Source organism: Varanus komodoensis, unplaced genomic scaffold (assembly GCF_004798865.1).
Source record: "Varanus komodoensis strain SLA01 unplaced genomic scaffold, ASM479886v1 scaffold21, whole genome shotgun sequence".
Classification (NCBI taxonomy): Eukaryota; Metazoa; Chordata; class Lepidosauria; order Squamata; family Varanidae; genus Varanus; species Varanus komodoensis.
Window position 1 is genome coordinate 14,893,243 of NW_025335589.1, and position 27,208 is coordinate 14,920,450.

The 27,208-nt window shown below is 40.4% G+C and overlaps 1 protein-coding gene across 1 annotated transcript; it reads left to right on the top strand.

Moving 5' to 3' along the window:
* On the top strand, positions 1 to 27,118 carry ANXA10 (annexin A10). Its single transcript, XM_044430676.1, has 12 exons — positions 1 to 96; positions 1,546 to 1,627; positions 4,107 to 4,201; positions 9,437 to 9,550; positions 10,968 to 11,058; positions 15,022 to 15,101; positions 16,242 to 16,295; positions 16,376 to 16,469; positions 16,996 to 17,091; positions 18,368 to 18,426; positions 24,047 to 24,169; positions 26,877 to 27,118. The coding sequence occupies exons 1-12, from the start codon at positions 1 to 3 to the stop codon at positions 26,943 to 26,945; spliced, it is 1,053 nt and encodes a 350-aa protein (XP_044286611.1). The 3' UTR covers positions 26,946 to 27,118.
* Positions 27,119 to 27,208: the final 90 nt, after the last annotated feature.

The following is a 27,208-nucleotide window of genomic DNA, read 5'->3' on the forward strand; positions in this document are numbered from 1 at the left end:
ATGGTATCTCAGGGCATAAGTAGATGTGACAAAGCAGTTCCTAAGCCTGCCAATTCTGCCAAAGGACAAGGGAAGGATCTATATGAAAAACAACAGGTATGCCACAGGAGCAAGTGAGCTTTGCCCACTTTGGATGATTCCTCCCACTCCAGCACCCCCCTGCAGCTCACCTCATGCGGTTCAGAAGATTCTCCTGACCCTCCAAGGAAGGGCCTCGGGATGTGGAGGAGGCTGAAGTGAGGAAGGCTCTGGACAATGCCCTGGCATGAGCTTCCTTCTGCTCTCCCTTTGGATCCAAGCCATGGATCTATTTACATGTGTTAGAACTTGATCAACTTTCCATTGCTTTTCAAACCTTTCTACATGACAGCATTGATCGGTTGTAAATCCTGTGTTCCTGTTTTTGGATTCATCACAGAATTAAGATCTAAGCACTTTGTGAATGACGTTCTTATTTTGCTTTTTTGCGTGATTACCTCTAGGTAGCACTGTAGTATAGCAAAATTGCCCTAATACAAAAATGCATGTGTAGGAGGAGGGTTGGTTTCACAATTAAATGCTGTTAAAAGAAAAAAAAGCTCTTAAAGGATCTGCTAAAAGTCCTGGTAAGTACAGAAGCAAAACTGAGGGTTACAACATCAACAGAGAACCCATAAATAACCATGAGAATGGCAAGCACATGATGAAGTATAAATAGATCGATCTGGGTTCTGGCCCCTCACAGCTACAAAGCTCACTGGGTGATGTTGGGCCAGTCATAGACTCTCAGCCTAACCTACCTCAGAGGGCTGCTGTGAGGATAAGTTTAAGAAGGGAAGGAAGATTGTATAAGCGGCCAGCAGTAAAAAGGTTAAAAAGGCAGGATATAAGTATAATAAATAAATTGTGAATATCCAAGGCAAGACAAGAAAAGGCAATCCAGCAACAAATGTGCAGTGTAATTAGTGATTGTCTTACAGCCTCTTGGTGCTACTGCTAAGGCACTAAATTCAATGTAAACCCAGACTGCTTGAGAGTCAGATAATTCTAAAATGACTGAAGGTTTGTTTTAGGCTTATTTGAGGGTTGTCAGATGAAAGGACAAGTCATGACAAACCAGACACTTCAGAGTACCTGATACAAAATGACAGCCCCAACAGGTAAATGAATCCACAGTGGACTTTTTAGAAAGCAAAAAACCCCAGTAAGTCCATGCATGTGTTTCAGTATTATGACAAAAATGCAAGTAATGCAAGAAATGTAAGTAATGTTTCAACTCCTTTTTTCTCTTGAGAGTCCTTCTTCATCTAGCTTGAAAAGCATGGAAGATTCTCAGTTTCAGAGCTTTGCCAATTTCATTTTTCTGATATAAAAACCAGGAAAGTGAGTTTGTGCGTGGAGTGGAAGAGGTTTCACTGCTTGCACTGCTGGATTTTCATGCAGTAAAAAGGTTGTGCTTAAAATGTTACATCTGCCTTTACATATACATTGGGTTATCTGTTACCTTGCAGCATTATTCACCCAGGTTAAGAAAAAGCTTTAACAACATTCTTTTTTTCTCAACAGATTCAGGGAACAATCTTCCCAGCTCCAAATTTTAACCCTGTTATGGATGCCCAGATGCTAGGAGGAGCTCTCCAGGGAATGGGTATGTATATTAACTGACATTTGAAAGCTGTCCTTTATTCTGGCATTTCTTCAAATCCAGGTTAAGCACAAGCACCCAGGACCAAATGTTTATAGGGGTGTGTGTGTGTGCATGCGTGTGCACATGCACATGTGTATGTGTCTTTAGCTGATGTGATCTTTAAAAATAAACATGATACAAATAATTGTTTATAGTCAAAAGAAATCCTGCATTATCATTTGAGGGAACTATGGTATGATACAAAATCCTATGACATCTTTTCTAGGAAGTAAAGACAACTACTTTTTTCAAAGAAAATAGAGATAATTGTAGGCTTTAAAATTGGATGTGTTTTAAAGAAAGCTAATGTTTCTTAGAACATTACTCCTTTACTAGAATAAACCAAAGTAAGGCAACAATCAAGATGGTGCACCATTTCCCCCCCTGAGCTTCCATTTCAAGGGAAACTATAGCTCAATTCTCCCCAAATTGATTTTTTAAATCTCTGCTCAATTCAAAAAGCAAATATCTGCTCAATTCAAAAAGCAATTTGGACAATTGGTATAAGAGTTTTAAAACTGAAATTAGAACAACTCTAATAATAATTTACTAGATCCAGAAATATAACACAGAGCCTGTAGCTCAAACTCCAGAGTAGGTTGGGAAAAGAGGCTGGGTTTATTCTATAACTTTTTAGAAAGCAAAAAAACCCCAGTAAGTCCATGAATGAAAAGCCAGTAACCATTTGGTCCCTTAGTACAACAAGGACTAGAATGACCTGAAAATGCCCCTAGACTGCAATAGAGCTCAACAGGCATGTTAACAGATATCTGGTATGCCTGGATTAATTATATCATCAAATTCAAAAACAGTCATGCTTTCTAGACTCAGGAGACTTTGGCACAATACCCAAGAAAACTAACATCCCAGGCTACTCCGGGCCTCTGATACAGAATGTGGTAGATGATACCATCTCACTGTATCATCATAGACACCTTCCTCTGCAAATGCTTAGTGCCGCTGACAAGCCTCCAGAACAGGCCCAGAACCACCACAGTCTGATGGGTTCCTGTTACACCCTACCCAGAACCCCACAAACTAGCTTAGCTTATGAAGAGAGGTTAATTCAGTCGCCCCTGATAAAATGTGGGAGGAAATAGCATCCTCAACTTTATATTTCTCTCTAGAAACATCTGGAAACATTATGAATATGCCCCGTTGAATTACACTGATTCACACATTTTCCAATATCTCTTTGATCCGATTAACTCCTTGAGACATATTTTTGTGCATTTCAATAGATCATGTGGGTTTATAATGACTTACAAATAATATGTTATATTCTATAAGCATATATAATTATCGCTAAAGGTATTTTGAACATCAGTCAAGAATACATCCTGTTCTAACCGTGATAATCTTTAGAAATATAATTTCTAACAGTCTTCAAAATCTATAGGATGAGTCCTAATTTTCACAATGGACAAATATGCATTCTATGGTGACTCAGTTATAAGTGTGTAAGAAAAGTCATTCACAGACAAATTGTAGGAAATTTGTGGCTTGTTCATAAATATATGCATCTCAACCTTACGTTTCCAAACACCTAACATTCAGGGAACCTTTTTTACATTGACTTCTTAATTAAAGAACTCTTCCATATTGCAGAGTTCACCATGCTCCTCTCACATAATATGGGTATGCTTAGGTCTGTGGCTTACAGTTCAGTGTCAGCTCCACATAAACTAGAGTGTGTAAACTGAGTGTGTTCCAGAATGCAGCTACTCAACTTCACACAAGTTGTGCACGCTGCAGTTAAAAAGTAGCCATCAAGATCTTATCAAGAAACTTTTGATCTTATCAAGACACTTTTGGGAAGCACAGAAAGGATCTGTAGAGACAGACTCCACAGGGTTCAGCTGAACACACCATGAAAGCCAGTGCTTTAAAATGATCATTGCAGAAGAAAACTCCAGTCTCCAACTGTAAACCTCCTTTCAAACATAGGCTGCCAAAGCATGAACCATTATTCAGAAGGAAGTGTGAAGGAAACATCAAATAAACAACCTCCTGTTTTTATTACACATTCCCCTCTCACACGTGTGTTTGGCTTTCAATCAGTAATGGAGATCAGTAACATTAAAATCAGAGTCAGATATAAATCTTTACACAATGACTAGCGCTTGTTCAGTGAAAGCTATTATCTCCTCTCAGGATGTGTTCACGTCCATTGCCCTTGAGAGATATGGCAATACATCTGATAATGCTAACTATTTGTCAGTGGTACAATCATAAGAGAAAGGCACATAAGACTCTTTTAATACCACCAGTGTTTGTAAATGCCAATGGGATATTCAATTGTTAATATTTTTTTCCTAAAGGCAATGCAACCAGCACAATTGAAAAAAGTACAGCAGTCACCTAAAAGTGCCAATAATACCAACATGATAAACAAATTACTGCTCTCTAATCTAATTATTGTTTGTTCTTTCCCTTGAAGATTGTGATAAAGATATGCTGATTGATATTCTAACACAGCGCTGCAATGCACAGAGATGCATGATTGCAGAGGCTTACAGGAACATGTATGGCAGGGTAGGTTATTATAGTTTTGCCCTTGTCTGTACTTTTATTTCTCCTCCTCCTATTGTCGTCACTGGTTTTACGTATTATTTTCTAGAGGGCCTAGCAGTATTGCCATTTAACTGAATGTATAATGACTTGTTTCATATATATGACATTTTTAAATCCTTCAGATTACAAGGAAAATTTAAATTTGTAATCTCATAAGGCCCTTAGCCATTTCTCTGTCACTTTATACATGTTGTTGTTGTTGTTGTTGTTGTTAGTCGCAAAGTTGTGTCCAACCCATCACGACCCCATGGACAGCATTCCCCCAGGCCTTCCTGTCCTCCACCATCCCCCGGAGTCCACCCAAGCTCACACCAACTGCTTCAGTGACTCCATCCAGCCACCTCATCCTCTGCCGTCCCCTCCTTCTTTTGCTCTCAATTGTTCTCAGCATTAGGCTCTTCTCCAGGGAGTCCTTCCTTCTCATTAGGTGGCCAACATATTTGAGTTTCATCTTCAGGATCTGGCCTTCTAAAGAGCAGTCAGGGTTGATCTCCTCTAGGACTGACTGGTTTGATCGCCTTGCAGTCCAAGGGTCTCACAGGAGTCTCCTCCAGCACCACAATTCAAAGGCCTCAGTCCTTTGGCACTCAGCCTTCCTTATGGTCACTTTATACATGCTTTACTTTAAATCCAAGCTAAGACTTGTTTTTCAAAGTCATGGCAACCAAGGCCCAAAAAAAACTGCTGTAGATGATCCAAATATTGGCACAGTCGAAACGGGATCTCCCTTTAGAGTTTAGGATGAGCCCTGTTGAATCATACTTGAGTTCTGTCTAGCTCAGCATTCCCAAACCAGTGATTGTTTATCCTCCATGGACACCCTTATCCTTAGCCTCTTTTTTTCCCCTTCAAACTGAAGTATATGCACACATCCATCTGTTTGTTTGTTTATTTATTTATTTATTTAAATCCATTTCTATGCTGCCCCATAATCTGAAGGTTCCTGGGCAGCTTACAATTGTAAACCAAAATAAAAACATATGTACGATACAATAAAACAATTGATAATCTAATAAAAAAGATAAACTAATAAAATAATAAATAACAACACATAATAAAATATATCCACACACACTAATCACAACCAGTAAATTAACAAAATTAAAATAAAATAAATAATCCATAACAAAAAATAAGTAAAATAAAGTATCCAAAAACTTCTTTAAATAAAAGGGTTTTAATACTACCTAAAGCTACTTTTGCAAGTTGTGTAATGTAGCATGGGAAGCTGCTGCTCAAGAAACACAACTCCAAGACACCTTTCAATATATATGGATCTACTTAAGCAGTTCATTCATTTCTGACCCCAAACAACATACTAGATCCTCATGGGAGGGAATGTAATAGGATACCATGGTTTTAGGAGTGAAATCAGAAATTTCTGGGCAGCTGATGTACTATTTATGAATAAACTAATTGGCTGCATTTGGATATAATTAATCCTGAATTTGTGGGTTACCCCTTCCCTGCTTCTCCAATATTTTCTGAAGGAGAGTCAAAGATTTTGCTTCTCTTTGAAACTGCAGTTACTCATCATGTCAAAACCTGGACAACAGAGGTTACAAGTAAGGAGGCACAAACCAAATTCAAGCCATGGTTTACAATCCTGGCTTGCTCCCCTTAAACCATAGCTAAATTTAACCATAGTTCTGGGTTTAAGCATATCAATATACTATGGTTCCAACAGAAATGTAAGCTTCTGTCATCCGTTGTGTGTGTGATGCCAAATCATAGATCTAAATTTCTGAACTAGGTGATCGTGGTTTATCCCAGGAGAAAATAGTGAGCAGCTGACCATGGTAGTTCTGCTGGGAAACTGCTCTGTTAAGAAAATCCTCCTGGATGGATATCCTCTTGGCTGAATCAGGAGTGCCAGGATCCCTTCACAATTATGCACCAATCACATTTGCTGGGCTTTGCCCCACTTTTACATCGGAATTTCTTACAGCAAGCACATCTAGTGTGGAGGACAGACATAGATCCTGTCACTGACGGTGTGACAATACAGAGTATCAGCTGTTGAGTGGATCAGGCTAAGATAACCCTAATACAACTATCTGTATCACAGGTACACAACCTCAAACTAGGGGACAGAGAGGGTTTCCAGCCCTCTTGGGACCCCAACTAAGGCTGTCAGGTGTCTGGGTGGTCATGCCCCTTGCCCTGGCCTTCCCCTTGGTACACACCCCACAATAATTTGGTGGTTCCCTTATGCAGTTTTCCCCATTATAAAAAGTTGAAACACCTCTTCTAAGAGTGGTTGTTGTTGTAAGGATAAAATGGAGAAGAGGAAAAGCATTTGAGCCACCTTGGGTTCCTTGCAAGGGGAAGAAAGGTGGCAGTTGGAGGAAGGCCCCAGGTGCAACTCATAGGGCCCATAGCAAGAAAGGAACAGCTCTTTGTGTTGCGTTTGGATCTCTTTTCTGCAATGCAATGGAAACTGGGTGCAGCAGATTAATAGCCTCAAGCAGGAAAGCCCATACTTCTGTGCAGCAATCCTCACCGAAGCACGGGGAACTAGCAGTGTAGTTACCAGCAATGTAAATACATTGAAGAACATATTTTGTATGTTCTTTATTGCCGTCTCATGTACATTTGGGGCTTGAGTGCCCAAGAACAATAAGGCACTTGGTATCGCTACTTTCATTTTTAAAATGAAGAGAATCAATCCTAAAGAGTTAAGAATTTTGACATTAGAGTGAATTGCAAATCACAGGAGGATTACAAGAAAACCCTGAAACAGATTCAAGCACATATTCCCATTAAAATATCATCTGAGGTTTTTCTGTAATTTAAACTTATGCACAAACCTCTCTAAGATGCTTTCTTACAATTACCCGATGCTGATTTCTCATAGCCAAGATAATTAGAAAATGTTAATAATGACAACTCAGAGTTGTCTTGTCTTATTTTTCACTACTCTTCTCCATTTGAGGGGGTAATTTTTAATTAGTCTCCATTTGTATTATTAATCAGTTTTCCTACAGGCATGCTGTCAGCAGCAAATGTCTTAATGAATTAATTTCTATTCCACATGTGATTTAGTGGCTGTCAAATGTATCTAATGTGCATTCAGCAAAGATTACATATTGTTTCTTCATCATAAATTCATTTTTAATTTGTACATCTCTTTCCTCATTGCTGCTCTGTCTGCTCTGTTAATTATATTCACAGGGCCTGTGGTTACCTTTAATTATTCGCCTTCTGAGAGCAGCTTTTGTATTAACTGTGCTATATTTCATTTATAGTTTATATTATCCCTTTATTGCTAGATCCCTTGGTGATGGACGCGATCATATACAATTCACAAAGAAACACTTAGAGCCAAGTTGCGCTTGAGGAAATATCCCCTCATGTTTTGATTCAGTCAATCAAAATTCACACCTTAAGAGATGGGCAAAGCAAGATAAACACTGGTTGAAGAGGACAACATAAGCTCCTATCCTTCTTATGAATGAAGATTATTCATGTATGGAAAGATATTTTTGAGTGAAGATTCACTTACTGAAGGAGGTAGTACACATGGAACATATGCTAGATAATACACACCCACATTTAGAACCAGGGACGGTGTACACCATGATCCATGCTGCATCAGATTTATGTTGCTTCCTGTAACACAGAGGTGGAGAACTTGTGACGCCCCAGATGTTGTTGGGCTCCAGTTCCTACAAGTCATAACCACCATGGGCAATGGCCAGACAGCAAAGGAGCCCCACATCTGGGGAGCCACATATCTTGCTTTGACAGAAGGTGACCAAGGCTGCCTTAGCTGCACCAAGAATGATGTGGGAAAGAAAACTCCCAACAGGTGATGGGCCATAACAACTGGACTCCAATATCCAAAAGCTAAGGTTAAGGGTTTTCAAGTAGGCTGTGGGCTCACTCTCTCCTCCCACCTTCACTTTTCCTCACTTCCTCAATATTAATACATTCTTAATACGTTTGTACCAATGCTAACAAGGGTTGCTCTTGACCAGGATGTGTAACTGGCTTCAAACCCTAAATCAGCAAAAGTAAAGATTAAGCTGCCAAGCCACTTCTTTCTCCTGAGTGCATGAAGCCTTATAACTCCTGCTATAGGTAGGAATAACTATAGTTTGAGTTAAAAGCTGGATGCTTTATGTTCAGCCATTAATAATTACCTGCTACTTTCTTGTAGTCAGTTGGCTGGAGCATTAAAACCTGAAATATCAGATAACCTGATAAAAACACCTTGCTCCAACATGTTCTCTCCAGATAATAGCCTATTCAAGTGTTTGTTCTATTCAAGTTCAAAAAACCTAAATGGGACTTCTGCCTTCCAGCCTGTGACATCTTGCCTGATGGAAAGATTCACAGTATTGTCTAAAGTAGGGTTTTAAAGATCTCCTCTGGAATCTGGCCCTCCTCTGTTTGTTGGACTTCTCATGCTCAGCCCTCATGTACGAAGTGAATGGAGCTTTGAAGAAGCCTGCAAATGCTCTCAGAGTTCTGGCTGCACTATTGGCAACCTTCTTCCATGGCACACGAACCACAAGTAAAGGCTGCAAGACATGTACGCAGAAGAGGGACAGTGCTTGAGCAACATTCCCGGGGATCACTTTCCGGGATCACTTCCTGGCAAGTGCCTGCACAAACATTCAGGGCTCTCACCAGAAAGTCAGATTCATGGACTCAAAGAAAGCAAGGCAGCATCCAAGGAGCTGAGTCCAAGGAATCCAAGGAATTCCTACCTCCAAGGTGGACTCCTCACACATCCTTAGTCTAAAGAATCCATAAGCAGCTGTGAGTTGAAATGGCAAGCACAGAAAAACTACTTTGGGTAGAAATTTCTATGCCTACAGGAATAAACTAGAGTTTTCTTCTGTTGTCTGATACCCTTATCAGTTGCTGCTTTTTGGGTGATCATGTAGGGGACCCCTCAGCTGTGGTGACTTGGGCTTTAGCCTAACTCTCACTGCTCTACTGTCTGACAGTCTCAAAAGCTTGCACACTTTTGTGACCTTTGAGCTGGCTAATAAAGATATTACACTAACATGGACTTTAGTTTCTTACACTCAACACAGTTACTTTTGCTTTTTTAGTGGCTACTGAACAACTCTATCCTTCTCATACCCCATACCAATATATTTGGTATAAATGTGTTTTCTTTCAAGGATCAACGTTCTTAAATGCAGGATGACTAGTATGTAATGTTAACTTTCTTTCCCCAAGGATTTGCTTCTGGACCTGAAAGAGGCCCTTTCACATCACTTCAAGGAAGTTATGGTCGGCCTGATGTATCCACCTGCTTCCTATGATGCCCATGAGCTCTGGCATGCTATGAAGGTACTTCTTAAACCATCCAACTCTAGAAAACACTGTGTGATGGATCCAATATTGCATGATAGGATGTCTGCTCATGCAAGACTTCCCTGTCCTCTCCTCCTCTCTGCACCTCCCAGAGGTCTTCCAGTCTTCTGGAGCAGATTGGAAGTACACATGGGGCTGCAGAGCAGGGGAGGAAAATCTAGTCTTCCACTGGTGGACAGCACCATTGGATACAATCGTCCTCGATTCATTCTTTTTCTGCACTGCCTTGAAATTCTTTCTTTGAAAGGCAGTTTAAAATATACTTTAAATGATAACTTTGCAAACACAGCATACTGAACAGCTGCTCATTCTCCACAGCACACATATATCTAAGTATCAATCAATGACTAAACTAATTCGAAGTGGACTAAAATCTTAATAGATTTAAGAATCTATGACCATTTAGTCATTTTGTTGCTTGGTCCTATGCATATCTATTTGGGAGCTGCACTTATGCCAATAATTAATTATTGACTGGGTTCAGACAACACAACAAGCCATGGTGGTTTTTTGCCATTGTTGCTCTGTTTAGCTGACTGAACCCAGTCTTCATATTTCACCATGGTAAGTTTGTGCTTTAGAAACCATGAAAGGAAGCAGTGGTTTATTCTAATGCCACGATGTCCTATTATGTTGTCTGAACCCAGAATCACATTCTGCACAGTTCTGGTATGCAACTATCATAGAATCCCCTGGAAAAAGCAGTCACTCTTAGAGCCATTCCAGCCATACAGCCTCTACTATCCTTCTCTGCCTAGTAACACGTATGCAGCTCCTGAGGAAGAGGCAGGTGACATAGGCAGGGACCGATGCAGCTCGGAATTGAATTTCAGGCACAGTGGCCGATGGAATATGTGCCAATAATGGGAGGACTGAGCAGGCAGAATGGAAACCATGGTAACATAGAGACCACTTGAACGTCTGTTGGGTAGTTGGGTAGATCATGGGGAAGAAATAAAATGTGGCGACTACACAGAGTTATTTGTCATGTTGTCTACATTTGCATGTAACAGCACATAGGATTGCTGTTTTAACACAATGATGTGCTATCAAGCTAGGTACACAAGAGGGGTTTCTGACTGCTTATTAATGATGTAATTATTATTAGCCCACTTCACTCAGCACTGATTTTCCATCTTGTTTCATCAAAGGAACTACTTGTACACTTAAACATGCTAATAAGCTGTTACAGGCTTAGGCAGTCTGATGCTCAGTGAGCAATGCACTCCTAAAGCACACGAGATAAAATCACAACTTCCCAGGAAACAAACAACTTTGAAAGACACTTTTAGGAAATTATTTTACAAAAATTAGCAAGCTGATTCCAAACTAATGTATTAATTGTACTTGAATCCATTGTTTATACCAGCAATGTTTTATTCTTCCAATGCAGGGAGCTGGCACAGATGAAAACTGCCTAATTGATATATTAGCCTCAAGATCAAATGGAGAGATCTTCCAGATGAAAGAAGCCTACCTAATGCGTAATTACCATTATTATTTTCCACATGTACAGCAGCAACTGTGATTAGAGTAGGGTCTTATTAAGGATATGTTTCTATTACAAATTATACTATCAAAACTTCTATTATAAGTTTTTGAGTGACCACTTTCTCATTTCCCTCCTGACCTCATTGTAGTTTGATGAGATGCTCATGAAGATGCTGTACCCCACTCCCACCTTCAAATAACAGTGTTCATGATGCCCTGAGGAAAGCATACAGCTAACAAACTACTTTAAGACTATACACATATGGAATTGCAGCCTGAGGGTTTAATCTTTTACTCTTTTAAGAAGTCCTGTCTATAATATTTGGAGAACATTTTTTTTTTAGATTCTCCAAATTGGGAGTGAGAGCTACTGCACTTGGACTTACTGTCCAAGAAAGCAGTACTTGGGGAAAATGACTTTGTGAATTCTCCAGCATAGATTTCCTAAGGGGTCTGAGGAATGGTTCTGCCCCCCATGCTATTTAACATCAACATGAAACTGCTCAGCGGGGTCATCCAGAGTTTCGGAGTGAATCACCATCAATATGCTGATGTCATGCAGCTCCATTTCTGCTTTTCATCATCAGCAGGTGAGGCTGTGGACATGCAAAACCAGTGTGTGGTTGCAACAGTGGCCTGGATGAGGGCTAACAAAGAGATGTTCAATCCAGACAAGACTGCAGTGCTGTTGGTGGGTGGTTCCTCTGAACACACGGAGGGTGTTCAATCTGCCCTAGATGGGGTTGCACTCACCTGAAGGAGCAAGCATGTAGCATGGGATTTCTCCTTGAGCCATCTTTGTCACTGGAGCTCAGGTGGCCTCAGTGGCACATAGTGCCTTCTACCAGTTTTGGACAAGGTTAGGCTGGTTTCAATAATCTGTGCCCTGGAAATCTCTAAATTAAGTTACTGCAAAACCTGCTACATGGGGCTGACCTTGAAAACTGCTCAGAAGTGTTAGCTCCTGAAGAATGTGGCAGCCAGATTAATAACTGGGACCTGTGCTTCTGAACAAATGAGACCAGTTCTAGCCCACTTGCATTGACTACCTGTATACTTCAGGGCCCAATTCAACGTGCTGGTTTTAACCTATAAAGTGTTACACAGCTTGAGACCCCAATACTTGTCAGAGGACCCCTCCCAGCTGCAATCTCCCAGGACCATGATATCCTTCTGGACAGGCTTGCGGGATTGGGAGTTGGAGGCACTGCTTTGCAGTGGTTCCGCTCCTACCTCAATGGCCAATTCCAGAAGGTGGTGCTGGGGACTATGGCTCTGCACCATGGCAGCTATGCCATGGAGTTCCGCAGGGGTCCATTTTGTCCCCCTTTGCTATTCAACACCTACATGAAACCGCTGGGAGAGGTCATCAGGAGGTGTGGGCTGCGGAATCATCAGTACGCTGATGATACCCAGCTCTACCTTTCATTCTCAACTAATCCAGGTGAGGCAGTGGCTGTGCTGAACCGGTGCCTGGCCGAGGTAATGGGCTGGATGAGGGATGATAAACTGAGGTTCAATCCAGACAAGACAGAGGTCCTGTTGGTAGGTGGGTCGGGCTTCGGGATGGAGAACCTGGACCTTGTCCTGAATGAGGTTGCACTCCCTCTGAGGGACAGGGTTCGCAGCTTGGGAGTGCTCCTCTACCCAGAGCTGTCATTAGAAGTAACAGCGGTGGCGAGGAGCACCTTCCTTCAGCTTCAGCTGATCCATCAGCTGCGTCCCTACCTGGAGAACGACTGCCTGGCAACTGTGACACATGCATTGGTAACTTCCTGATTGGACTTCTGTAACGCACTCTACGTGGGGCTACTCTTGAAGACGGTCTGGATACTTCAATTGGTGCAAAATAGAGCTGCCAGGTTGCTGACAGGGACTGGGCATTGTTCTCATATAACCCCAGTTCTCCGTCAGCTTCACTGGATCCCCATTGAAGTCCGGGCCCAATGCAAGGTGTTGGTTATCACCTATAAAGCCCTCAATGGCTTGGGACCTGGTTATCTAAAGTAGTGCTTGGTCCATATATGCCCTCCCGCCCCCTGAGATCGGCGGAGGAGGCCCTTCTCCGGGAGACCTCTGTGAAGGATATTAGGAGGGTGAGTATCCGGAGGAGGGCCTTCTCTGCGGTGGCGCCCCACCTATGGAATGCACTCCCCAGAGAGGTCCACCTGGCACTGTCATTATTTGTTTTTCGGCGCCAGACCAAGACCTTTTTATTTAAACTATATTTTAATTGTTAATTTTCTTTATTGGTTTTAAACTATTGCCAAGATGCTCTGAATTTTTAATGTCTATCCTATGTTTGTTTATCCTCTTTGTAAGCCTCTCCGAGGCTTTCTGCGATGGGGGCGGCATAAAAATGCTTTAAATAAATAAATAAATAAATAAATAAATTTACTCAGGCTGCACACTCAACTCTGGGGCCTTCCTCGAAGTGTCGACTCCAAGTGAGGCTTGGAAGGTGGCAAAGGGGAGTGCTTCCTCTGTGGCGGCCCCATCTATGGAACAACCTCTCCACTGCAGCTTGCCTAGTGCTAATTTTGTCAGCTGTTAAAGATTTACTTGGCTAACAAGGGGCTTGAAGGGATTGCCCACCATTTAGTGTTTTTCTTTTACAGGGCCATTCTTCACTATATGAGTTAGCTGCTTAAAATGTTTAATGCTTCCTTGCTTTTACTGTATTTTTATTGTATTTTATTGTCTTGTTTATATGGATTGTTGCAAGCCACCCAGAGAGCTTCAACTATGGGGCAGTATAGAAATAAAATCAATCTTAAATTTTATATAAAATATTGATACTGTGCTTCATGCAGTATCATTTTAAGGCTTACTTCATACCTCCTGTTCAAGAATTCACTGTGTGTACTATATTAAGCCTGTTTTTATAAATATATAAAATGTATTTATTTATAATGACAGCATCTCTCTTACTCATGAATCTCCTGATTATAGAAAATTCACATCCCTCTACTATAGTACAGTTGGGCAACTTGTGGCCCTCCAGATGTTTGGCCTACAGTTCCCACCAGCACTCATCAGCATAGAAAAATGTAAGGAGTGATGATGAGATTTGTAACCTAAAACATCAGGAGGGTCAAAACTGGCCCATCTGTTTTCATATGTCCTTTTGTACTCAGTAGCTTTACATGAGAGACAAATTCATTTCCTCGAAGTTCTTCCACCTCAGACAGAATCTTTGCATGTTGCAGAGAATTCTAAAACAATTTATTTATTTATTTATTTATTTATTAAAACATTTTTATGCCGCCCCATTCGCCGAAGCCTCGGGGCGGCTTACAATAATAAAGTGAATGTTGAAAGTTCACTATCAGCTCAAACATGGCCTGCATAGTCTCAACTTCACTCCATGCAAACTGATTGAGCACACTAGAAAAGATGTAGATAGACTGCACACTTGTTGCACTTACTGGGTATTTTGCTAGAACCCTCCCAGATGCAAAAGCAAGAGCTCATAGTCCGTCTACACTAAAATCTACTCTTGACCACTCCCTGCACAACAGCATTCTTCATACTATAACTGTGTATAAAGAATATCATTTTGTTGTTGCTCTTACGAAACACTTGGGACTCAGAGATATAGCATTAGATCCTCGGCTATCTTCTGCCCTCAGCTGAGCTAAAGTACACCTAGAATTTCCCCCGCAGATGCATAATACAATAATTACAGATTGTCTCGCTTCAAAATCGTTTTTTATCCCTGAATTATTTGTTCTCACAAATTCAATTGTGATTCCTTATTGTGATCTCAATTCCTAGCTCAAATTGTCCTTAAATTCTGTGCGACACATTTGAAAACCACCAGTATAGCTCACAGGAGTCTGCTGTAGCCTTTTGCAAAGGATCAAATTGGGCATGCAAACACTTTTGCTAATAATTTCTTGAAATATTTCTCTCACCCATTAGAGAATGTTCATACATTATTATGTTTTTTCTAGAATATGAGAGTGACCTTCTCCAAGACATTTATTCTGAGACTTCTGGGCACTTTAGAGATACACTTATGAACCTTGCTCAGGTATTGTATAAACAGCTAAAGGCAAAATAAACAAAGAAACAAACAGCATGTTGTTCAAGACTCTCTTGATGTATAAGTCTGCAGAGTTAAATTATTAATTCTGACAGAGAGAATGGGGAAGATTTCTTTTTGAATTTTCATCTGCAACAATTTGATTGAGTGCTTCTGTTTTAGCATCTGAAATTGAATTTTGTTCCCATCTTTTTGAGTGCAAACAGTGACACAAGTACTCTTTCATAAGTTATATGTATCTTAACCTAATGTAGTCGTTTGGTTCCCATGTTAGGGTTAAACACTGCGAAGGATGGCAAAGACAGGAATGGAACCCCCACCAACAACAACAACCCACATCCCTTGAGACCCTGGTCTTTCTTTATTAAATTTCCTTTCTAAAATGGGAAGCTGCACACAGATTTTCTGATAAGTTACCATTGTGGAGAGGCTTCTAACAGCACTTAGGAGAATGCAAGTAGAAACCTTTTGCAGACCTTTCTTCTAGTGCCTCTGCCCCCCCCCCACACACACACACACCATACACTTTCTAAACAATTGTACAGGCAGGTGAAAACTTGCATAGGTCTTGTTTTAACCATACAAGGAAGCATTTCTGACCAAGTTCACATTTTTCTTCTGTGATTTCCTGGTTCACAATAAGCCATGCTTTGCACTTACTATGCAAGTCCAAATTGGAAATTATGGGTTGGAGCTGGTTTGCAAATTTGCATTGAAGGTAAGAGCCAGTTTGGTTGCAGTGGCAAGCTGTGGTTTTTGCTAATTCAAAGTAAAAAATGGAGAATGAAAGCCCAAGGTTTTTTCATGGAATAACGAACCATGCTTTACCATTACATGCAGACTGGCTTTATATATCCTCATCATCTCTCCCAGTAACATTTTAGAGTATGAAACATCATAGCAGAATGAAACAAACATGTGCCCATGAGCTAGTCTTGGAAGATGTGGAGCAATTTAAACAGTGCCTCTGAGCACTGCTGCATTGCTCCATGTCCCCAACTGAGTAGCTACGTATAGCCAGCTTTCCCACACATGAGGTTGAGTAGATGAGCCTCCAGGACAAACCATGTGATATACCAGTTTGCCAATCACAAATTGTCACTTCTAATTACATGTGCACTTTTCCAGGGAACCAGGCAAGAAGGATATTCAGATCCTGCGATGGCTGCTCAGGATGCTATGGTATCAGAACAGTTTTAATTTTTAAAAAAGTTGTTTGCTGTAGTGGCCTCTTGCACATCATTTTTCTTCTGATGGTCTAGGTCCTGTGGGAAGCATGCCAGCAAAAGACTGGAGAGCACAAGAACATGCTGCAGATGATTCTGTGCAACAAGAGCTACCAGCAGTTGTGGATGGGTAGGAAGTTATTTTCCTAACTTCATCAAGGTTTAGCAGTATGAACATGTAATGGAAGGAGGCAACATAGCACTTGACTAAAAATGAAACGCTGCATGTGCAAACCCTAATATCTTCAGAACTCAGAAGATAAGACTTCGCCTAACACAAACTGATGGCAGTCAAAGGCCAGTTTACACATATCAACCAGCTGCTTCCCAGAAAAGTTCTAACTTTGGCCAAATCAGTTCTCCTGTGACTCAACTTATTACTTATATCATAGAAGAGAGCTGTGAGTAGAAATACAGTCTAATAATTAGTACAATTAATATGATTTGATTGATTTTATCTGTGGTAATCATCAAAGCAAGTTCCTTGACCAGGCTGCCAGGATTAAAACATTTTTTCAATCACTAGATACTGTGTTAGGTTTTTATTTTAAACTCTTTGAACTAGCAGTCAAATGGAAAACTAATATTTAAATTCATTTATTCAAATTAATTGACAAGAAGTGACTACTCACAAGACATGAATATATTTTCTTAAGTTTTTCAGGAGTTTCAGAATATCTCTGGGCAAGACATAGTGGATGCCATTAATGAATGTTATGATGGATACTTTCAGGAACTATTGGTAGCAATAGGTAATAATGCTTCTATAATTGTGATATGTTTTGTATGGCTTTCCTGTTACACAATAAGAATCCTTTGTGTTATCATTTTAAGTGACAGATTTTGAATACATGTAATGCATGATCACATATGCAAAAAGGACCACTTAAAATACAGCCTGGGGAAAGCGCTTTGTATTTTAAATTACAAGCTGGGAAAAAGCTACCTACAATTGCCTTGTCTATTTCTGTGGGGGAAATTGCTACTAACTCTGCACAAGCAGTTTAATAGCACTTTTCATTTCACTGCTGTTAACACTTTCTATCATCTTGAAGCCATCTAGAGCTGGATCTAGAGCTGTTCTTGAAACTACCAGCAATGGGTTTTAGACTCCAAAGGTGGCTCTAAAGGCTTCTTTTTCCAAAGGCTTCTATTGTGACATCACTCTGCCCCATTCACACAATTTTATGGGAAGCCAAGACAAGAATATGACCTTCCATTCACAACCCTCCTATATTTTCCCAGCACAATTGCTGCCAATGTTCTCACTGCAGAAACTCCATTAAGGGAAAATGCTAGAGCTGCCTTTTGACTGATAGTACTAGGAGCTTCCATGTGGAAGCACCCTACATGTCCAGAATTAAGCCTTTCAAGCTGCATCTTATGCATACTTCCAAGCAGACTTGCCTCGGCTTGCACTGTTATTTCCTCTGTATTTCATATTCTGCCTAGTAACATCTGTTCACTGTAACCTGGAGACCTAAACATATTCCGATTCTGTTGGCTTTTGAAAAGTCTCTTTCAACGCTAATGTACCCAAGGATCAACCCTATGCATGCATAGACAGAAACAAGTCCTACAGTCCATCAGGGGAATGCTGGGAATTGTAAGACTTGTTTTTGTCTAAACATGCACAGGATTGCACCTTTAATGAAATAAAGGGCACTCAGTCGATCCATTACAAGTCAATCCTGAAACTTCTAGGAGTAATTACTTTGCTCCCCCAGTTAGAAAACTGGAAAGCAAAATATTTTGCTAATTTTAAAGCTAATACTGCTAAGGAAATTTCAAGGAAATTTCTTATAGTTAACTATGAAATAAGAAATTGTACAATTTTCAATCTGTCAGTATTTTTTCCCTTCCACTCCAATCCATTCAACATCAGCTGTCATAAGAACACATCCCATAAGAAGTGAAGACAAACGGCCACAATCACTCTGCTAGGAAGAAAAGTAATGATGATTTCTGTCTGATTGTGAAAAGAGGCTTTGAAGATTTTAATATCTATGTATGATTTTCTCCTCACAGTTCTGTGTGTTCGAGACAAAGCTTCTTATTTTGCATATAGACTTTATAATGCAATTCACGTGAGTATTTGCATAATTTCAAAGAGTCATTTTTATTCTTCTTTTATTTCTTAAGTGGTCTAATGCTCCTCTAATTCCCATTTGTAAAGTGCTGCTTACTAGCTTTAGGGCTTTATTATAATCATGTCAATTACAAATCCCAAACTATCCAGTTGCTGAAATAATGCAGCAGATACGGTGCAACAGCACTTCTTTCAAATTGCTTGAGAAGCAAACTACCACTAGATTGCATTCTGATCCTAACCGTATCTACTCAGAAGTGCAGTGACATGCCTCCAAGAAACAGAAGTCCAATGAAGTCTTCCTGGCAATGCTATTTAAATATGAATTCTCCATAACTAGTATTTAGATAACTGAAGTTCTGAACTAAACCCTCACTCACTGATAACATGCACTGCAGAGTAAATATGAGCCCTAATAAAAAGACACTTTTTTATATGCCATTGGAAGGGCACTGTTTTGCATGGCTTGGCTCTCCCTCTAGTGTAGCAATGTGAAATTACAGGTGATATAGCTTCATGAAAAATACTCAGGATGTTTTAAGTTGCATACCATTCTACAGAACTTGCTTTTCATCCAGAACAGCTCAAAAGTCAACATATGGAAACAGCATCTATGCCCTCAAGAACCTCAAATATTGTCAATGGTTAGTTCTTGATATCTGGGCAATGTTGCAGGAAAGAGAGAACTTCACTGAAGAAGTATTTCATTCTTTATGCCCAATGTCCCTTGCCATATCAGAACTTGTCCCAGTTCCTTTGGCTCTGATCAGAGTTATGGGAAAGCTGTGTAACCTGTTTCAGACAGCAGATCTTCCCATCAAGGGCTCTACTTCTGAGTAAGCACCACTTCCTCAAGGAATTGTTATACTGTTTCTATTACTAACTTCTGTATTAACACACAAAGCACAATGTAAGAACATTTTGCGATAAGAGCCAATGACGTTCTTACGGCTTTATCACATTCTCCCAGAAGGCAACAGGGGAGAGTAGACATACTTTTAGAAACAAGGTACATAAATGTGAATAGGCAGCCACATATCTTTTAGTCATGTGGCTGCTCTGCTCACAAATCAAGCAAAGGGTTTTAAAAAAAAAGATAAAAAAGACTTTCCATCTGAGGAAGATAAATGCTGCCTCCTTCAGTCACCTTATCTCACTGAAATCTGTTGCTCCAAGATTTTTTAGATCCAGATAACTCATTGGAGCAGTGCGGGAAGGGGAAATAGTTTTGCTCTCCTCGTGTAAGTTCTCCATTTCATGCAAGAAAAAAGAGACCTCCTCCCAATTTTATGTGTGAAAACTCTGGCCTTCCTATCTCTCAACCACAAGGCCTAAAATGGTCCTATCTCAGTCCCAACATATGACTTGCCCAAAATGTCCTCATAAGCTTCATGGCTAGATTCTTCAGGAATTTTTATATATTTGCAGGAACACTATAGATACATAACATTTCAAAAAGCTGGAAAAGTGGAAATTTGCATACATTTCTAATACAATGCTGACATTTCCCTCTTATCCTGCATAACTAGATGTTAAAGGTATCATGTGTACACCTGAAGGATGTTGGTGGGGAAAGAAAAATGGGGATGAAGACATATATTGCCATAGCTCACTTAAAGTACATAAAGACTACTGTGTCATTCCTTAGCCAGGTTTGATGGATTTCTCAGAAGCCACTTTAAGGGTGCATTCCAGTGCGTACGCCAACAGAAAGGAATCTGACAAGAGTTGTCAGACTTTTTCCTGTCTAAGGACACAAGTCAGTCAAGATGCCCATAATCCTCCCAACTTGGAATATTAGGGGCTTTCTATGCAGAGCAGGAGGCAGGGAAGAGGCAAGCCTTCCCTCCCCACTCCTCCTGCTCTGCATTTTTCCTAGGCAGCCATTATCAGCTAGAGAGTTGGGAGGAACAATAGCGGAATCCACTCCTTTAGCAGTCAGAGACATCCCCTAATGCTTGGCCCAGTCTCGCAAAGAAGACCAAACTGAGAGGAAGAAAGGCTCATGAAATGCAGGTTGCCCAACGGGCAACCTTCTTCCGTGTCATGTGCAGCAGCAGAAACAGCTGCTGCAGGTGGGATGGAAGATGGGCACTGCCTGTGCAGTAATTGCACAGGGTTCTATTTTTGGCAAGCTCTGCATGACCAACCTTCTTCTGTATCAGGTCCAGCAGCCCAGTCAGATGCTTTGCTGCCCAATCAGGTATCAAAGGAAGAAGGACACTGGTTGTATGGGGCATAGGGCTTGATTCCTGGTGAGCACCTGTGAAAGCTGGGTGCATTCACCAGGAATTTAGAGTGGCTAGATAGTGAACCAGAGTCCAGAAAGACAATCCCAGGGAATCCAATGTATTCCCAACCGCAAAACAGATTCCTCACACATCCGTAATCAGCTGTGCAGGTGGAAATGGGAAGGAGCTGCAAAATGCACAGGATATGCCATACCCTGACCCTTCCCACCAGAACATCCAATTTACTCCCTTGCTGAGGTCAAATTCCAAACCTCAGAGAAGCAGCCAATGTAGTTTTATCCACACTGGCTGCAAGGCTAGGAAGGGGGGTCAGACTGTGATTCTGAGTGCTGCATGCACACATCACTATCTAGGAAATTTGCAAAATTACACCAACATGGTATGCCAAGTCATGCCAACCCAAAATCTAAGGACTGTTATAGAGTTCTTGCTGGCTTCTTAACCACAGCAACAAGCCACTCTTGCTGAGTTCACATAACATAGCAAGCCATGCTAGGCAAGGTATTATGTATATCTTGAGGTGCATGTGGTAGGGGAAATCAGCCATTCACTCCGCAGAAGTATGCATTAATTAGAACTAGAAAGGCTTTCTTATAAAATTAAATAAAAATAAAAATATGACAAGATTTTAGTAAACTCTTCATCATAAGAATCAAATTTGGCAAAGCAGCTTTTTCTATTATCTGCCTTTTACTTCTTCCTGGAGAAAAGCCACATCATAAATCAGTGGAAAAACATCATCTTGCTGCCTTGAGAAAACAGGCTGTGTTGTTCAGAATATTCTGACCACTAGATGTCACTATTGTTCTACAAACAGGAAGTACTGTAGGTATTGGTTATATTAACTAAATGAATATTGTGGAAGGAAAAACTTTAAAGAAAACTCCAGTCCTGTTAAGAAAAAGTTACAAACCAAACAGACCTTTCTTAAAACTTCAGTACTGTAGGAATTGGTCCTTAGGCAACACTGTTAGCAAAGAGCAACTCACTGTCCTATTATAATCACAGCTTTTATGTTGTAATTTCTACTGTACGTTATACCAAGATGATTTCAAAACTCTGACTGTAAACCCCATAACTTTTTCCAGCAACTTTCATCTTCTCCTTTCTAAAGTTTATTTGACTCTATAAGCAGGACTTAGCCTAAAACACAAACAATAAAAGAGTTTAACTTTACCCCAAAATTTTCTTTACAATATGTAGCTACTTAAACTGCTAACAAACACAGACCAACTTTTTTTTTTTTTTTTGGTGCCTTACTTTGTAGGCCTGCTCTTGGGGTTATTTGGGGCACTGATTCAGAAAATTGCATTGACTAGACTGCATCGGCTCTTAGATATGGTCATTTATATATATATAGTCAGTTTTTGAAAAAATCTTGCTGATCAACTTGTTATCCTGTTACTAGTTTGTGTTTTTGCATACAAGTTAACAGATATAGTGAGAGTGTTCCCATACTTCCAACTGTAATTTTACATCAGAAACATTGGATTCCAAAGGATATCAATGCACCTTTGGTAGCATGAGATAGAATCAACCTGCCATCATTACATATAAAGCTAGGCCTGATGAAACAATTTGTAAAGATTTTGAATAAAGATGGTTCATATTCTGAATACATAGTGCATAAATTACCTGAACTTACCATGTAAAAACTGAAGGCAGGAATTTTCAATGGGCCACAGATCAGAAAGTTCATAAATGACCCACTTTTCATCGAATCAGTGAATGAAATCAAATCCTGTGCCTGGTCTTCATTTGTTCTTGTTGTGAAAAACTTTCTTGGCATCAAGAAGGCAAACAAGTAAACTCAACTAGTAGAGGAGATGCTATTTCATTTCAACAGGCTTGGCTACAAAATGAGTAGTAAAATCCACTATTTGCACAGTCACTTAGATCGCTTTCCAGAGAACCTTGGTGACTTAACCAAAGAGCAAGGTGAAAGAATTCACCAAAACATAAAAACAATGGAAGGCAGATACCAAGGAAGATGGGATGCACACATAATGGCAGATTACTGTAGGAACCTTATGCGGGTTTGTCCTGGCAGATCCCACTCTCGGAAATATTATACAAGGAGTTTCTTCTGTGTTGAAGGATTGCAATATTTGTATCGTAAACCTGTACTTTTGATTTGAAATCAGTAGATTTAGTGTATTGCAATTTCTTTTAATTTTAATGTTTCTTTCATGCTATAAGGAGATTAAATAAAGCACTACATTAAAATATCCTGATTTTTGATGGGCAACCAGAGTGAGGAGTGGTATATGGCATTTATGTTGTATCCCAAAACCTAGAGCTGATAGGGAAAAATGCCACTTTTGGACTCAGCAGGTCAAATATACCCAGGAACAAGTCTAACATTTGAGGCACCAAAATCTGTGTTGGCAGTTACCGGGCTCATATGACCTGGCAAGAAACCAACAATAAAAAACATGGTTGTTAGGATGTCCAGACCCAGTCCCTGAACCCAGTCAACCATGAAAAGGCACACCTGCCTCATCTAGGTTTATCCCTCGCACAGGAGGGAGGGCCCAGAACAAGAGAGCTACTTGGCAAGAGTGGCAGTTGCTGTTCTTCCCAAGTGGCTGCCCCAGATTGGTGAAACTGTCAGAGCTCCTCCTACCTCCTGTCCCAGAGATCTTCTTGGAGTAGAAGCCAGCCTGATTGTCCCCCACTTTTGCCTGACAGAAGACCAGGCATCGCCTCCCTTGCTCCAAGTGAGGCAAAGGGCAAGGCTGCCTGATCAGCTCCCCTGTTCTCTCTTCTGCATTACAGATGTGAGACCTGTTTTACAGCAGAGGCAGCTTGATAGCCACACTGTGCCAAACTTGGCTTACAACCACGGCTGTCAAAGAGAGGAGCCTCATTCCTCCCTGCACTGCCCTCTGGGATACTGCCTGGAGGATACCCCCAGGAGTCAGTGGGAGGGAGGAAAGCAGCTACAGGCTGATGAACTGTTGGGCTTGTGGTGGTTTCGTTGCACTTCAGGGCAACCCAATTGTGATCAGTGTTAGTCTTATCCTAATTTTAACTCCACTTACTTATTTTCACTATCATGATGCCTAACTTTCTTGTTCAAAATTTCTTCAAATGGAAATAAGCACTTGCTCCAAGGTAAGACATGCAACCTAGAAATGTATATTATCTTTCATTTTAAATTGGTTTTCCTTTTGTTTGCCTCCAAGTTTATATATTGTATTATAAAAAATAAGACCATTCCAAACAGTGAATATGTCAAAGTCTCACAGCTGTATTGCATGATTGCTCATTCTCATTCATTATTGGGAACAAAAATTTAGCATATTTCAAAGCTATGTAAAAAACTGAAATCTACAATAGTCAAATGTCTCTGTCTGTTTTCAGGAGTTAGGCTTCCATAACAAAACAATTATAAGGATTCTGATTGCCAGAAGTGAAATAGATCTGATGAATATTAGACAACAGTATAAAGAGAGATATGGGAAATCACTATTTCATGACATCAAAGTAAGTCAACTGACACTGTTTGTTTGCAATGGCTCAGGTGAGTTTGGATTGTAATAATTTACCATTAAGGAACAGATAACATTCCAAACATCCAAGCAGAACCTGAATGGAAAATGGCCTTTGCATCTTAACCCAAATTCAGTCCTGTCCATCTCATCTGTTGATAACATGCTACAGATACAACTGAAGGAACACATTGCAAGTCTGACCACATTTACATTTGCATTTCCCTGACTTATAGCCTGATTTCCTTGGAAGAAAAAGCAAAATTGATGGTTGTAGAACCTGATGCTTTAATTCTTAGTGTCATTTCCATGAAGAAAACTCCAAAGATGCAATACAATTTGGTTATTTCACACTAGAAAAGGTCCACCAATGCATGTATCAAGTGTTATTCCTACATTATAACATTAAGAATATGCCTTCAAAATAGAGGTTTGAATCCAGATTTGGTCGTCCTTACAGTAAACCCACTGAAATCAATAGGACTTAAGATGATCATGACTTTGGCTCTACAACCAGTGGACTACATTTAGATCTAACCCATTGTGTCTAGATTGCATGTTCCATAATACAACAAAGTTTCCTCAAGAGAAATCTAAATGCATACAAAACCCTAGATTTTAACAATAAATGCCAGGCTCCTACACTGAATCATAGAATAGTAGATCATGGAAGGGGCCATGAGGGCCATTGGTCCAACCCCCTGCTGTTGCAAGATCCCAATCAGATGGCTGTCCAGTTTCTCTTGGAATGTCTCTAGTGTGGTAGAGCTTACAACCTCTCTAGGCAGCTGATTCTACTGTTGTATTGCTCTGACAGAAAGGAAACTTTTCCTGATATCTAGCCTGAATCTGGGTTATCACAGCTTGAATTGATTATTCCATGTCCTACACTCTGGTAGCAGCAAGAAGAGATCTTGACCATCCTCTTTGTGACAGCCTTTGAGGTACTTATAGAGGAATATCATGTCCCCACTCCGTCTTCTCTTCTCCAGGCTGAACATGTGCAGTTCTTTCAGTCTCTCCTCATAGGGCAGTGTTTCCAAAGCCTGGATCATTTTTGTTCCCCTCCTCTGGACCCTTTCACCCCAATATAGGAACAATAAAAACTCTCTCTGACTTTATTCATTTAGGTTGATATCCTATCCATGTTTAGACAGAAACAAGACAGAAACCGCTCCCAGTAATCTGCATCCAACTAGGCTTGGCAGAAGATTGTTTCTGCCTAAACATGCACAGAATTGTGCATGTAGTTTATACTTTGTGTATATACTTTAATCAAGAGCTAAGGTTAGATAACCTAAAGGACTACCTTCCACCGTATGATCCTGCTTGTACACTTAGATCAGGGATACAAAACTAGTTTGGGATGGGAGGGCAGATACGTCCCCACCTAACCATGTCATGTGGGCATAGCTGCCCCTCAAATTCAATGTCCACCATTCCTCACCTCCACAGCTATTTCCAATCTCAGATACAGCAGCAGGAATGAGGGGTGTTGGGATGTTGCCATGCAGGGAAAAGTGGCTGTTCTCCCTTGCATGTATGAACACAACACCTTTCCTGCCCTCCTCTCAAGTGTTTCAGTCTGAAATCAGAGAAAACAGTGGTGAATTGCCTACTAGCACATGCCAGCAGGGGAGTCACCACTGTTACCTGTGGAACTCAGATCAGAGATAACACTTTGGGGGGGGGGGTTGCTGTTCAAGGGGATTCCTTCAGGAAGCAGGGCTTGGAACCTAAAGTTCATTCCTTGGAGCAACCTCAAGGGGCTGTGTGGGGCAAATTCAGGTTCCCAAAAGCTGGTGGTGCTGCATCTCTGATTTAGATAATCAGGCAGTCTGCTCAGAAACCTGCCCATTAGAAAAGTGAGACTGGCTGTTCTAAGAAGGGCCAAGGTTATCTCAGAGATGAACCCTCAATTATAGAATTTCCTTCTGCCTTACATCTTTGGTACAGTCCTTTAAGAAAGCTTTTAAAGCTTACCTGCTTAAACTGGAGTTTCCCATATAGGTAGTTAATATACAGCGTTTACCATCAATGAACTTTAACTTGGCTTAATTTTCCTCCACTCTTTATATTTGCTTGTCTTGAACCCCATTACTGGTAAGCTGTTTTGTGAGGGCGTATTTCTGAAAAAGCTACATCAAATGAATGAATCAAATGAAGTACCATAGCAGTAGGGACAAGAGGAACTGCAAATACTAAGTTCTGGCTGCTGCAGCTCCTCATCCTCTTTGTGCCACTGTTTCTGTCCAGCCAAATTGGCACTAGACTGTGGGGGATAGCCTTGGTTTCTCCATGCAGCAGGTAAAACTGCACCGGTATAGTCCTCAAAGTAATGAAGCTGGTGACTATCGTGTTAACAAGGCTCCTTATCTACTCTGGAGTTTTTTCTGTTTTTTCACCATGGCACCAGACTGTATACCCAAAGTAGGTCCAACACCATGGATAGGTCCTTTAAAGTTGAAAGTAATTTCCCGAGTGAATAAGGAGTTGCAGTGGCAGTGGAGTCACCAGCCTCCACAGCCTCAAAGTCTATTCTACTTAGTTGCTTTGTCCCCCACCACCAGGCCCTCCCCTCAGAAAGCCAATCTGCCCTTACAAAAAATAAAAAAAACATGTATATAAATGTGTACACGCATATACACTCACCCACCCACACACACATCACCTTTAATGATATTTAATTATTTATCTTGCAGCATTTTTCTTCCGGACATTATGAAAGCGCTTTACTTGCCATCTGTGCTGGTGATGCTGAAGATTATTAATTGAAGAAGACAGCATTGAAAATTTAAATATGTAACCTGCAAATGTTTTAATAGGAGAAACACAAGTCATGCAGGTTATTTCTCTGTACTCTGTACTTCTCATTACAATCTATATAATGTCTTCTCTTTTCTAAAAGTATATTATAAATAAATACTACTTTCAGTCCTCAGAATATTCTGAAATATTCCAGAATATATATATAAATGATCCTCACCTCACACAGAGCAAAACTCTAAGCATTCTTACTTTAAAGAAGATGCTA

Excerpts from the sequence above, each read along its gene's own strand:
- ANXA10 (XM_044430676.1), top strand. The coding sequence starts at position 1 with ATGGTATCTCAGGGCATAAGTAGATGTGACAAAGCAGTTCCTAAGCCT. Across the intron at positions 97-1,545 it reads ATCTATATGAAAAACAACAG|ATTCAGGGAACAATCTTCCC; the intron begins GTATGCCACAGG and ends TTTTCTCAACAG. Across the intron at positions 17,092-18,367 it reads GGAACTATTGGTAGCAATAG|TTCTGTGTGTTCGAGACAAA; the intron begins GTAATAATGCTT and ends TTCTCCTCACAG.